Here is a 13,425-nt window from a genome sequence, read left to right as displayed (position 1 = left end):
TGACCGCTGGCCTTCCTGGTAGCTCCCCCCACCTTACACACCGGTCTGGTCAGACTGTCTCCCCAGTGCTCGCCTTCCCTTCTTACTTCCTCACCAATGAGTGGGAGGAAGGCACGAGGAAGCAAAGCCCCAGAGGGGCCTGAGGGCAAAAGAGAAGCCTGAGAACAGCGCCCTGGGGGGGGGGGGGGGGCGGGAGGGGGGGCAGAGGAGTGGAGGCACAGGCCCTTCCGGCAGGACCAGGAGGACCAGGACGGACCAGGAGGACCAGGACGTGCAGATGTGCAGATCACAACTCAAGCCCCAGCAGCAGCCAAGCCCCGTGCTGTGTGCCCCAAACACACAGCCCTGACCCTGGCAGAGGGGGAGCAAACTGCCCTCTTGCTTTTCTCCCTCTGCAAGGTGAGAAAAAAAAAATGCAGAATGGCAGGGCGAATGAGCTGCCTCCCAGAGCTGCTGATGGCACCACTCCAGGTATGGACTCGCTGCCTCCTGGCCCTGCTCCCTCCTCTCTCACAGGGCCCCTCTCCCAGAAGGCCTGGCCTTCCAGGCTGGGGCAAGAGCCTCTGTCTCCCACTGGCCTCAGCCTATCCATTCTAGAACTTTAAATACCAGCCAACGCCCAGTTCTCCACCTCCAGCCCGGGCATCCCCCTGGAGCTCCGGCCCAGCTTCCCAGCTGCCTTCCTGGCATGGCCCTCGGGCTCTCTCCCATGGCTGATGGGCTCGGCGGTCCTCCTCTGGACATGGTCTTCCCCTAAGACACAGCCCCTTGCCCAGAGGCTCCTGCCACAGACACACACTGATCCACAACACACACCCACACGCCCCCAGCTCAGGCCCCGGCCGCGCCACAGGCCCTCTCCTGGTGCTAACTACCACCTCCTGGGGAACAGCCTTTGTTTGCACCCCAACTCGCCCAGGACAAATCTTGGCTCCAACTCACCAGCTGTGTGATCTTGGGCAAGGCACTTGCTCCTGCCCCCCAAGGAAGGGATGAGCAGGCCAGGGCAGGCCACCTGCCCAGGACAGGAAGGACAGGGACGGAGTTCCCAGGGGAGATGATGCCTGCCTTGGGTCTTAAAGGATGAGTGGGAGTCAGCCGGCAAACAAGGAGGGGGGCGTTTCTGGGAGAAGCAGCAGCCCGAGCTCAGGTCTGCGAGGGGAGCTGAAGTATCCAGTGTGGCCTGGGGGGTGCCGCTGGAGCCACCCACCCAGGAGGCCCATTCTGGACCCGACGCCTGGAACCTCAATGCGAAACACTGGGTGATGGACAGTTCAGAAAGCCCCCACCCCAGCTACCAAGTGTAGACAGGACGGAGGAGCTGGAGGAGGCCATAGGAGGGTAACCGGAGGCCCCTGGGGAGTGCAGGTGAGAAGGCCTGCCCTGGGCCGGGAGACCGTGAGCAGGAGGCCTGGCTCCTGGTTAGAGCTGCAGCCCACCTGCAGGCCAGCCTGGGGGGCCCCAGGGGCTGACACAGACGCAGACAGACAGGACCACGGAGACATGCAGACAGACGGACAGACCACACGTGGACACGCACGACAGACAGGCCTGTGTCCCACAACATGGACTGACAGGGGCAGAAACGCCCGTGAGCAGGACCCCCAGGTGACAGGAGGGTGAGCACTGATGGCCCCCAGGACAGGCCCAGAGGGAGAGGGGCACTTGGGATGAACACAATTCCTTAAGCCCCCGAAGAACAAACCCCTCATTGACAGAGTTCCACCTGGAATCACAGGTTCCTTACCTAGAGTGTCCTTTCCCACTTGGTGAACTTCTACTCATCCTTCAAGACCCAGCTCAAGTGTTCCCTCTTCTACGGAGCTTTCCCTGAACCCCCAGTCAGTCACTTCCTCTGTGTTCCCAACAGCACCTTGTATATGGGAATAACAATAACAATAATAATAAAATGGCAGCTACTACTGAGTTCCACACCTACTATGCGCCAGGCACTGTGCTGAGTGGGCCATACGCATCGTGTCACTCTTCCCAGTGACCCTGCAAGATGTACATTCAACAGAGAGGAAGCCGCAGCGCAGAGAAGTCAACCGACTTGCCCAAAGTCACACAGCCTGGAGTGAGGACACATCCCAGATCTGGCCCCACATTACAGGGCAATCACACCTGAGAGGTCTGTTTCCCTGGGTGACCTTCCCGTCAGGCTGTGAGCGCTTCACAGGTAGAGTTGGTGTTTGTCCATCTCTGCTGTCAGAAACACTTGACTACCTTTTCTTGAGCCTGTCAGATGGGGGAGGAGCTATGTCAGGGCATTTTACAACTGTTATTTTACTATTGCACAAGAGCCATGGTATGAGGAACTGAGGCCCAGAGAGGTTAAGGAACTTGCCTGAGGTCACAGAGCCAAGTCTGGATATGAAACCAGGTCTGCCCATCACCGTGTCCCAGGAGGGTGGCCACTAAGACCAGCCTAGCCAGCACCCCGAGGAGCACTGGGGGAGGGGGCACTAGGAAGGGCGCTAGCTGGTGCCAGGCCCCGCCACCTGGGGAAGGTCAGACCTAGACACACACAAAGAAGACAGAACAGGCAGCCCCGGGAGGAGTGTGACTAAGCCGTGCCCACTGCCGGGCAGGGCTGGGTGCAGTCAGGCAATGCAATGTCCCATTTCCCATGCCCAGCCCAGCCCAGCCCACAGACATTAAACAGGGAGATCTGCTCGGACCCCACGGCCACAGGGGCCCCCAACTGGCTCCCAACGAGGTGGGAGTGAGCAGGGCCCAAAGCTGCACAGACACTGTGATTCCAGGAGGCAAAAATAAGAACCTGAGTCAGAAAACGCAAGCAGCAAGAAATCACGCCCAGAGGGAGCTGGGGGCGCCGGGAGCGAGGCTGGGGCTGATCTGGGCTTTCCGTCTTGGTTTCTCCGACTTCCAGATTCTCTGCCATGTCATTCAGTTGCTTTCATCATGAAAACAGTTAATTTATTCTCAAAAAATTAAAGCGGTTGGTGGGAGGAGAGGGGCTGGGGAAGGGGAGCAGAAGGAAGGTCTGGGGCACGGCGGTGCTGGGTGGGGGTGGGCACCCAGTCAAGAGGCCTCTGCCAGTCCTGCCATGCACCCTCCTCCAGGCAGCAGGAGCGGGTGGGGGTGGCAGAGTTCAGCAATGTCACCTGGCAGAGGTGACATTCGTCTGCACGCTGAAGCTGCACAGAGTGGGGAGAGCGGGGCGTCTCCACCACCTCCCCTGGCCCAGGCCAGGCCCCATCACCAGAGCAAGAGCCTCCTCCAGGCTCCCCACCCCTACCCACAGCCCCAGTCCAGTCCCCTGCTGCAGTCACTGCTGTTTCAAAGACACAGACCACAGCACTCCGCTACTCAGAACCTTCACAGTGCCCCTCTTCCCTCCAGGCAAGATCTGGATTCCTTGGGTCTTATCTGTCCAGCCCTGATGACCGCTGGCCTTCCTGGTAGCTCCCCCCACCTTACACACCGGTCTGGTCAGACTGTCTCCCCAGTGCTCGCCTTCCCTTCTTACTTCCTCACCTTCAATCGGGCTCATGTCCCTCAGAGCTCTCAGCCCAGCCCATTCCACTGGGGAAGTCCAACCTACCCCTCAAGACCTCAGCCTTCAGGCTCCTTCCTCCTAAAAGTCTTCCAGGACTGCTCCACCTCCACCCCTGCTGGAGAGGCTGCTGGGGCCTCTCCTGTCTCCTCTGTGTCCTGCATTTCCATCATCAGGACACTTGCCGATTTTCTCACACACCTGTGTGCTGGACATGCAGCCTGCCAGGGTGGAAGCGGGGCTGAGTCACAGGCCGCTGAATCCCTGCACAAGTAAATACTTGGCGGACATTTGGATGCATGAATGGATGCTGTAGGTGGAAGGAACTAAAACCGTCAAGGAAGGTCTAAATAGAAGAAAGGCCCCACACTCGGGCACCACGGTGTCCTCTGCCTTCAATGCTCCCTCGTTCCAATAGCTAAGTCCCATTTTCTTGAGTGATATGAGAAGGGCTGTGTGAGTTCTGTAGAGACCAGAGGGCCAAAAGGATATTAAAAACCATAACACAGGGCCCTCCCTGGTGGCGCAGCGGGTTAAAGCACTGCACTGAGAAGCTAAAGCCACTTCTGCATGAGTTCGACCCCCGCCTACCCCCGGAGGTGACCACATGGCGTGGCAGACCTCTCCTGACCCGCCCGCTGCTCCCCTCAGCAGTGTACTTCGTCAGTCAGCCTGTTTTGCTCCCCACTCTGTCTTTGTCCCCTCTCACCACCCCTGAGCCTCTGGCCTGTACCCCAGTTCTGTGTGCATAAATAAATCTTTTTTAAAAATTGAGTGCTGAGAAAAAAAGAGGGACGGCAACCCCAAAATGCTAACAGTGAGGGTGTTTTAGGCTTGGAGAAAGGGCAGAAAGTGGGAGGGTCAGGTTTATTTCATTTCCCTATTCTCTATGATTACATGGCCTTTTTAAAGAATATTTTTAATAAAACTAAAGGTTCAGAGCGCTTCGGCCAAGTCAGACACTCCACCCCCAACCCATGGCCGCACTAGGATTCTGGCCACAGGCCACACAGCTCTACCAAAGTGGGCCTGGGACCCACTCCAAGTCCCACAAGGGGCTTTGAGCCCCACCCCAAACCTCAGCCAGCGGTACAGAATCAGGGGCTCCCCTCTTCCCTGGGGAGGACCAAAGGAAAGCTTGCCTGGGTCACTCACTGTCCCACTTAAAATTCTTTCCTGGGTGCCCACCACTTTGGGAAGACAATTCAAACTCCCAGTGAAGCAACCAAGGGAAGCTGAAGCCTTGCTGGCCAGATCCACCCCACAACCTCCGACCCTCCAGATGCACCCACGGGGGCCCCCACAGGTGTGACTCTCCTGCCACAGTGACTTTGCACGGGCTAGGGTCTTCCACTTGGGGCAGAGCACCCGCCTGGGACTCCTCCAGCACCCTATCAGCCATGGAAAGTCAGTTCAGGGGTCCCACCGCTGGGGAAACCTTCCTGCTCGCCATCCCCCCACCCCCACCCCACCGAGGCTGTACCTGCAGTCTCGCCCCGAGCTCCCAGCTTCCTGGGCTTCCCCAAGCAGGGCACTGCCCAGTCCTAGAATGGCCTGCTAACTCGCCTGCCCGTTCCCCGTCCCCCAGCAGCTGTGAGCTCCCTGAGATTGGGGCTGGCGTCTGGTTCTGGGTTACAACCCACATCCCAACTCAGTCCCCCAGCTGACCAGGCTCTTCCTTGGGGTCCCAGCTAAAGGTCACTTTCTGCTCTCCGCTGCAAGAACCTGGCCGCTCGACGGTGCACCCACAGCTGCCCCTTCTCCCTTCTCACCTTGGCGCGTTCGCGCTCCAACCTGACCCACCAGGACAGACAACCACGGCAACTGCAGAGCCCAGCCAGCCGCAGAGCAGGGCTCGGTGTCTTGTTCACGGTGGGTGCTCAGCAGACACTCTGGGATGCAATGGACAGGGGCCTGTCCCAGCAGGCTGGGCGCCTGAGAAGCCAGACGAGAGTAGGAGGGGAAGGGACAGCATTGGCACAGAGGGAGTGTCGGCCTGGAAGACCGCTGACCTTCAGGAGAGCAAAGAGCCCTCAAACACAGCCCTGACGCAAGCAAGAGGGCTGCTGCAGGGCTGGGGTGTCCCGGGAAGATGGGCTCACCCACTGAGGGGTCAGGGGAGATGCCCAGAGACGCCAGGGAAGGGAGGCCGGGGGAAGCGCGGCGCATGCAAAGGCCCAGAGGCAGGAGCGCACACAGGACATCGCCCGCCCTGGAGACAGGGCAGGAACGTGCAGGGGGAAAGAGTGGCCAGGGCACTTCAGAAAGGACACAGTGCCAGGCGGGGACGCTAGGATGAGCCGAGTGGGGGGACGGGAGGTCGCTGAGCGGGGCAAGTCAGGGCCAATTTTCCAAAGGACGGGCGTTACCAGGCCAGGAAGACGGCCTGCAGGGGCCGAGCCTCGGTTTCCCATCTTCCAGCTCCGGAGACCCCGTGCGCTTCCCATGACCCCTCTGCCTCCGTGTGCCCCACTCCATGCGGCCCAGAGCTCTGAGCCCCAGCTGTTGCAACCCACCCCGCCCCCAGACCCAAGCCAGCCTTGGAAACTCGCTCCTGGGAACTTCCTGTGAAGAACAGGGCTCCCGAGGGTCCTGGATCCAATTAGGCTGGGTCTCCGCAGCCCTGCGGGGCTGGGAGCGCTGTTTTCACTGTGAAGGGGGAGCTGATGGGTGGGGGAGGGGCGCCCGAGTCAGTGGGAGCGAGGGTGCAGCCTCATCCCCTCCCAGCCCCCACCCACATCGGCCACCCAGACACCGGGGCGGTGACCGTCCCAGAGAGCCCTCACTTAGGGACGGGCCAGGCCACCCTCCGCAGGCCTTGAACACACGCCCTTCCCGACTGCATCTCCCTAGGGGGCCCGCCAGCTCCCATCTCCCAAGGAGCCCTCTGCCAGCGTGAAATGACAAGAATAACAATAGTAATGGATGAGCCCTTCTTCCAGGGCAGGCACTGTAGGGTGCTTTACGAATATTTCTCACCCAGGCTCCCAGACCCTGTGAGGTAGGTATTGTAACATTTCAAAACAGGACATAAACAAACAGCATAATAACTTACTGTAAAGCGCACATCCAGGGTGCCCAAGAAGCCCCACCGGGTCTGTCTCCATTACCCCCCCCCCCCCGGCTGCTGCGGTAATATCTTCCTCACCTGGGTCAGCGAGGGGGTTCAGAGCCGCCTGTGGCCTGCCGAGGACACGCCACGGGTGGGACGGGGCTGCGGCCTCTGCCATCGGCCAGCTGTGCGGCCTCCGGCAAGTCTGTCCTCTCTGGACCTTCGTTCCTCCGATTCAACTAAATCGGGGTGTGAGTTCCTGGACCCTCAGGATCCAGGGGCGATGTGGCCACTCCTGTGCCGAGCACAGCTCAGGGTGGACGCCTCAGCTCAGGCCTCGGGACTGTGGGAGACGGGGAGGGGAGGGCGCCCACACAGCGCTGCCCTGACTCAGAGGAGCCAGCACGCTGGGACCCTGTGCGTCAGCTATGGTCACCGTTATTCTGTTTCAGGCTCTCTAAAGCACAAGGGAGCCTTTCCCAACATGCCCAGACCACGTGGAAACCCGACCAACCAGGGACACTAATTGGGCAGGGGGATGGGGCGGGGCTGGGGGGTGGACTGGGGCGCTGTCCGACCCACAGGGCTGTGCCCACTGAGGACCCAGTCTGGACTCAGAACAGAGAGTGACTGTCGCCTCAGGCCAGCAGAAAGAGCAGAGGGCCAGGCAGCAAAGGGCAGGCAGGCTGGCCAGAGAGGGGCGGGGGGCCTGGGTGAAAACGTGGGGAGGGGCAGGCAGCAGAGAAGACCACAGGCTGGCCCACTCATGACCCCAGGCCTCGGCCACCACCTTCTCCAGTCCTTTATTTCCCGCCTCGGGGCCTCTGCCTGGAACGCAGCTCACCTGGAAAACTCTGGGCCACAGTTCAGCTAGCACCTCCCTGCAGAAAGCACCTCTCCCCTACAAACACCATCACCAGCACGCATCAGCGCATCCAAGAGCACGCAGCTATCGGACACCTGGCCGCAGGGCCGCAGCTCCTCCCCTGCATTTCCCAAAACCTGGGATCACATCAGCACGGGCGTGCTGTCTGGGTACAGCCTGCCTCCTCCACCAGGGCAGGGACGCTGTCCGTTTCCCTCCCCTCTATTCCCACCTCTAGCACATGGCCTGGTGTGTAGTAAATGCTCAAGGAACACCTCTCGGGAAGGCCAGGCACAGAAAGGAACACCTGCTCCACCACTGTGGCAGCCCCAGGGGTGATCACGCAAAGGCCAGGTGTGCATGAGGGACCCTGTGCGGCCGGGGGCGACATCCCCGTGCCCCACCGTGAGCGTGTGAACACTCACGCACCTACGTGTAAACACAGCCTGCGTGAGCGCACTCCGTGTGCAGATGATCGATACGGCCCTGGGCAGAAGTGCTCCAGGGGGCGCAGCCTTGTAGCAGGGCGCGGCCCTGGCAGTCTGCGCAGGCACACACGGGCGCAGTGGGTGGGGGCGGGCTGTGCGCTGTGAGGGGAGTGTGCCGTGCGTGCGGACACACGCCCGCAGACACCGTCCTGAGCTCCTGGCTCCTACAGACCCGACTGGCATCCCTGGGGGTGGTCCTGAAGTAGCTGGGTGCACCCAGCCCACCCCCAACCTCCGGCAAAGGGAGGCAGTAGGGGAACAGTTGGGTGCACGAGTGTGGCTGTCTGGGTGTCTGGGAGTGAATGGCAGACCCCCGAGGACCGGATGGTGGCGACCCCACGAGGACACTGCAGTCACAAGGGGAAGGCAGGAACAAGGCGGGATGCCTGGGGCCCGAGCCAATGCCTCAGCCGTCCCCCACGCACGCACCTTGTCCACAAACACACCACCTGGCCTCTCCTCACATCTGACCAGCCTCCGCAGCCTGCCCCACCAGCCCCACGGCCCCCACCCGCATCCTTAACCCCCAAGAGCAGGGCGCAGGCAGCACCAGGACCCGCATGCCCCGGCCCCTCCCCACAGCTCTGCGCATTCAGGAGTGTTCCAGTGTGCAGGCTAGGCCACGGGGGAGCAGCTCCCCACACAGGCTCCCCCTGCCTCTGAACCCTGAGGCACGAACTGTGGCGGCCTGTTGGCACGAGAGGAGCGGGCGTGCCAGACAGAGTCGGGGGGCCGTACGTGGCTGTGGCCAAGGCGGCCTCCTGGCCCGCCCAATTCAGTTTCCCCAGCGGGGGCTGGGTGATCTGTGGGGTCCACCTCTCTGCAAGTAGTGCGCAACCCTCGGGTCTCAGATCGTGGTGCAAGAGTGGGTCACATAAACATTATCAGATAGAGACGCTCGTGAGGCTCCAGGCAAGATAAGCGCCATCTGCCTTCCCAAGCACACTGAGCCGATGGCCCTGACCCGGCCAGGGCGCTCAGCCACCTTTGCCCACGCCCCTGCGTTCCTACATTTCACACAGCCCCAGCACCAGGCACCTGCCCTCCAGGAGCTCAGAGCCCCACAGGGAGCAAGAAGTTGCTGAAGTTACAAAATCACAAGGTCAGAAGCCTGGGAAGCCGTAAACACAAGCACCCCTTCCCGGGAGCTGCACCACTCATGCTTGGGAAGGAAGCTCTTCCTGGCGGGGACAACTGTCTGCGAGGGGGGGGGCTGGAGGCAGCTCCCACCCTCGGCGAGGTCAAAGCCCTCTTGTCAGGGATGTGTGAAGGGGGCTCCTGTTCCGGGCAGGGCTTAGGGGTCCAGTGAGGTTGGGCTTCCCCTGTGGGCCGTGGGATTCTCAGGAGCCCCAGCGTTCTGGGTTCAAACCCCACGACCCCAGGCGAGTTCCACCCAGGCGAGTCATCCAATCTCACTGCGCCTCATTTCCTCATCTGTAAATAGGGGCGATGTCAGAGAGGATTAAATACATTAACATTTACCCAGCTCTCTTAACACGGGCTGGCACAAAGAAGCACCCCGCGCTGCTAAGCAAGGCCGCCAGAGTCCCTTGTAAGAGTCCCTGATCGGATCCAGGCCCCGGATCTGACTCGGAGGGTCAAAGGTGCTCAGGTGGAAAGCTGCTCAGGCTGGGGTTCTGAAATTGGAAAAGACCAGGATGCTGAGATCCCATTATTTAATCATCTCATTATTTCCTAACAACAGCCCCGAGCTTCCCAGGGGAGGCGAGGACAGAGCTCGGTGTCACTTCATCTCCCAGGTGCTGCCTTGCAGCCAGGGCCGCCACACCTGGGATCCCCAGCACCCTCCCCTCTGCTAAAGCCACACTGCACTGCCACCACCTGCCCACTCATTGGCCCGGAGTTAGAGCATGTTCCAGCAGTGTAGACAGCCAAGAAGTACAAATAAACAAACAAATGAGAGTCTTAAATAGGGATAGAAGCTGCAAAAGAAAATAAGAAGGGGCTGACATAACAGAGCGTAACACTGGGAAGCCACCCCAGAGCACCTGGGTCAGGACGCCCTCCACAGAGGTGACATCTGAAACCTGCGAAACCAGAGGTGTGAGCCAGGCAAACATTTAGGGGAGAGCATTCCGGGCAGGGGGGTGGGCAAGGCCCTGACAACAGGCTTGTCAGTGTGAGGTGCAGAATGAGGTGTGTAGTGAGGGGTGGAGAGACTGGGAAGGGAGGGGCGACAGGGGACCTGATGCTGAGGGGTGGCAGACCCGAGCCAGGAAGGGCCAGGTCGGCCCACGAAGTACTGTGGGTGTTGATGCTTGCCTCTCCTCTTCGAGAAGGGTTTTAGCAGGGGAATGACAAGGCGCAGCAGGGCCGTCAGGGTTCCCGTACCATCTGACCCATTCTAGAAACACCGCAGTGATTTTCAAAATTCAGAGTAGGCGCCTAGGACCATAATCAGCAATCCTTATAGTCCATTGGCTAGACTCCGCTCCTACCACAAGCCTGGCCAGAGCTCTGGACACTCCTGTCACCACTCCCAGCAATCCACGAGATTCACAGAGTATCCCACTGTAAAGGTCAAGACACAAGGCTGAGAGAGGGGAAGAACGTGCCCAAGCCCCACAAGCCAGGCACCGCACTGGCAAGCTGTAAGGCTGACTCACAAGTGGGACTTGTCCGGGACCCAGCCCACCACCGAGAGGGTCTGGGGAACTCCCTTTGTATTTCCAACAGTCCTCTTTCCTGGGGACTCAAGTAGGTGGCCACAAACACTGTTTGACCTGCCTTCTCCTGACTTCTCTGTTGGCTTTAGGGCCCAGGAGGACTGCACTTGTGTCTCAGCTGGCGGACAACCCGGTGTATACCAGTGACTAGGTGGACGGATGGCCGGCCGGACAGACCAACATAAAATAGATGAACTACTGAAATGACTAATGAATGTTCAATGAAAAAATGAAGCAATGGTCTAGCAAACCAATGAATGTGTAAACTAACAACTGATGGCAGATGAAGGAGACTCACTTTACAGAGAAGCTGGGTACGGAAGAGTCTGCCCTGGAAGGCAAGTTTCAGGCCCATCTACACCTCCCCTATGCACCAACTTCCTTTCCACTGGGGTCCACCTCGGCTCCATCCCCCCAAGACCACAGATGGCCTAGACCTCAGCCCGTGAGACAGAACTACGTCTCCGCCAGGATGGTGCCCACGGCCCCATCAGCGCCGCAGCCACTGCTCTCCAGGGCCCAGTGGGGCCTTGGTAGGGACATCCTCTCCCTGGGTGTAGCACACAGGAAGAGACAGAAGACCTGGGCCTTGGTCCCAGCTGGACCCCAAGTCCCAGTCAATGACTCCTAGTCAATGACTCCGGCTCCAAGCCTAGCATCATCCCAGCTCTGACATCCATTAGTGCTGGACCTCCAGATTCTTGGAGTACTGGGTAGGCAGAAGAATCTGAAAGGCCCCAAACTTGAAGGCCACCTAGGAAAAGCCCAGACAAGGACTGCAGTGGCCCGAGTGGAAGCCCTCCTTTCCCACTGCTCAGCCTGTCCAGATGAGGTTACATATCCCCCACCGTGACAATTCACCCTGAGTTTCTAGGAGAACCTGATTGAAACAGTACACTGTGCAGACACTGACATTCCACCCACTTTAAAAGGAACATGATGGGGAGAGGAAAGGGGAAGTAGGATGCATCACCCCCACTCCAGTCCTGTTCTGTCCAAAATGACCCCCTCCTAGGGGTCAGAGTCCCCAACACAGACAGCCCGGAGATGAGAGCCTGAACACCTGGGGTCCTATCTCAGCTCTCCTTCGGACAGTGTGACTTTAGGCAAGTCATTTCCCCTCTCTGGCCCCAGCTTCTCCATGTGAAACATGCCTATGGCCCAGGCAATGCCAAGTTCTGCAGTCCTAAGCCCCAGACCTTCCACCCGTCTGTACCCACAAGTGGTTCCCACTGCCCTGGAGGAGACAGGCACAGAACCAGCTGTGAGGCCACAGGGGTCTCCCTTCAGGAGAACTGGGGTAGAGGCTGGGCAGGCTCAGGTCCTCCCAGGGCTGACAGACTTCCCCAGCTTGAAAAGGCCAGGCCCACGCTGCCCTGGCGTCTTGGGCAGCACCAGTCACCCCAGCCCCTGGAGGCCCCACCTTCAGACCCCTTTGCAGTCTGCAAAGTCAGCAGGCCCTGACCTGTCCATCCAGATACTTCAGGAACTTCAAGCCCAAACCGCCTCCGACAGAGGAGCCTCCAAGGTGCGGGGCAGGAGTGCCAGAAGGGGAAAGACTGCAAAAGCCACAGGGAGCAGCTCAGACCGCCCCACCGGCACACCAGGCGCCCGCCACAAGGCAGTCTCCCTTGGCCTCCTCTCAGACAGGCCCCACCTGGGCTAGTAGCCTGCACCCAGCCAAGAGCCCAGCGAGGGAAGGGGTTGGACTGGCGGGTCATTCGCCACTAGATGCCACCTCCTATTGTCAGGAGGCCCCCTGGATTAGAGCAGGGGCTCTCCAACTGCCAACACCAACACACGTGTCCCAGAACTGGGGGGCGGGGGAAGGGGGGGCTACCCGGAAACCCAGGGCAGGATTCCAGCATACAAGTGGGCCCCTGGCCACCCAGAAAGGAGATGGGCCCACCCCACCAACAGTTCACAGTTCAAGGCTTTCCCGCTGCTGGAGGGCAGGGTGGGACAGAGCTGGGTTATTTCCTCATGCCAGGGATCTTAGCTGGGAAAAGGACTCTGAGAGCCCCAACTGCCTGTCCTCTCCCCCAAATCTGGGGCTATAGTTCCTTAAAAAACCCGTCTTAAAGAGCCTCTTTCAAAAGATATCTTCTGGTACTCAAAAAACAAAACCCCATCCCCAATCCTCCACATCCCCCTCGCAGCTCTGAGGGCACCGGCAGTTAACTTTTCCCCCAAAAGCGTGCACAGGCGGTTGTCTGGGGGGGAGAAATGGGCCCCGAGTTCCTTTCGCGGCATTTCACCGCCTAGGAAAAAAAAAAAAAAACTTTCGGAGTTAACTTTAAATTCCCAGCCCTCCCCCCCAAATCGCCCAGCGGCTTCCTTTTTTTTCTTTAAAGTGCAATTGCATTGTGTCTCACCTCCCCGAAAGGCTCGCGGCTCTCGCCAAAGAAAAGGGAAAAAAAGCCAACCCTTCGGGTGCCCCCTCTGCTTCCAGCCGCCTCTCCCACATTCTCAGACAGTTTTATTAAAATTTTCAGACAAAAGAAAAACAAAAATGGCAGCCTGGCTTATTTTTAAAACAGGACAGGGACGCCATATTCTGCAGATCTGCAAAAAAAGGGAGAAATCCGGCACTGGCCGCTCCACCCGGCCGGCTGCAAAGTGCGCGAACCGCGCCGTTTGCAATCCGTTTATTTGCATTAAGCCCCATGAATCATTGTTTACCGGAGAATTGCAGCAGGTTTGAATAGCCCGGCTTAAGAAAACACACACACGCACACACACACACACGCACACACTCGGAGACCAGATCCAGACACGCCGCCGGAGACACTTCCCACCCCGCCGCCGCCGCC

General features: G+C 59.4%; 1 protein-coding gene across 1 annotated transcript in view; it reads right to left on the bottom strand.

Annotated features, from left to right (window-relative positions):
• ZNF362 (zinc finger protein 362) overlaps positions 1–2,010 on the bottom strand; it is a 19,451-nt gene extending 17,441 nt beyond the window's left edge. The window contains exon 1 of the mRNA XM_004678763.2: positions 1,748–2,010. Coding sequence (XP_004678820.1) covers positions 1,748–1,785 — 38 coding nt within the window. The 5' untranslated portion in view covers positions 1,786–2,010. The remainder of the gene's footprint in view (positions 1–1,747) is intronic.
• Between the last annotated feature and the right edge of the window lie 11,415 nt (positions 2,011–13,425).

The sequence above is a fragment of the Condylura cristata genome, unplaced genomic scaffold (assembly GCF_000260355.1).
Source record: "Condylura cristata isolate star-nosed mole 26May11 unplaced genomic scaffold, ConCri1.0 scaffold00008, whole genome shotgun sequence".
NCBI lineage: Eukaryota > Metazoa > Chordata > Mammalia > Eulipotyphla > Talpidae > Condylura > Condylura cristata.
This window is presented reverse-complemented; position numbering and strand designations above follow the sequence as displayed.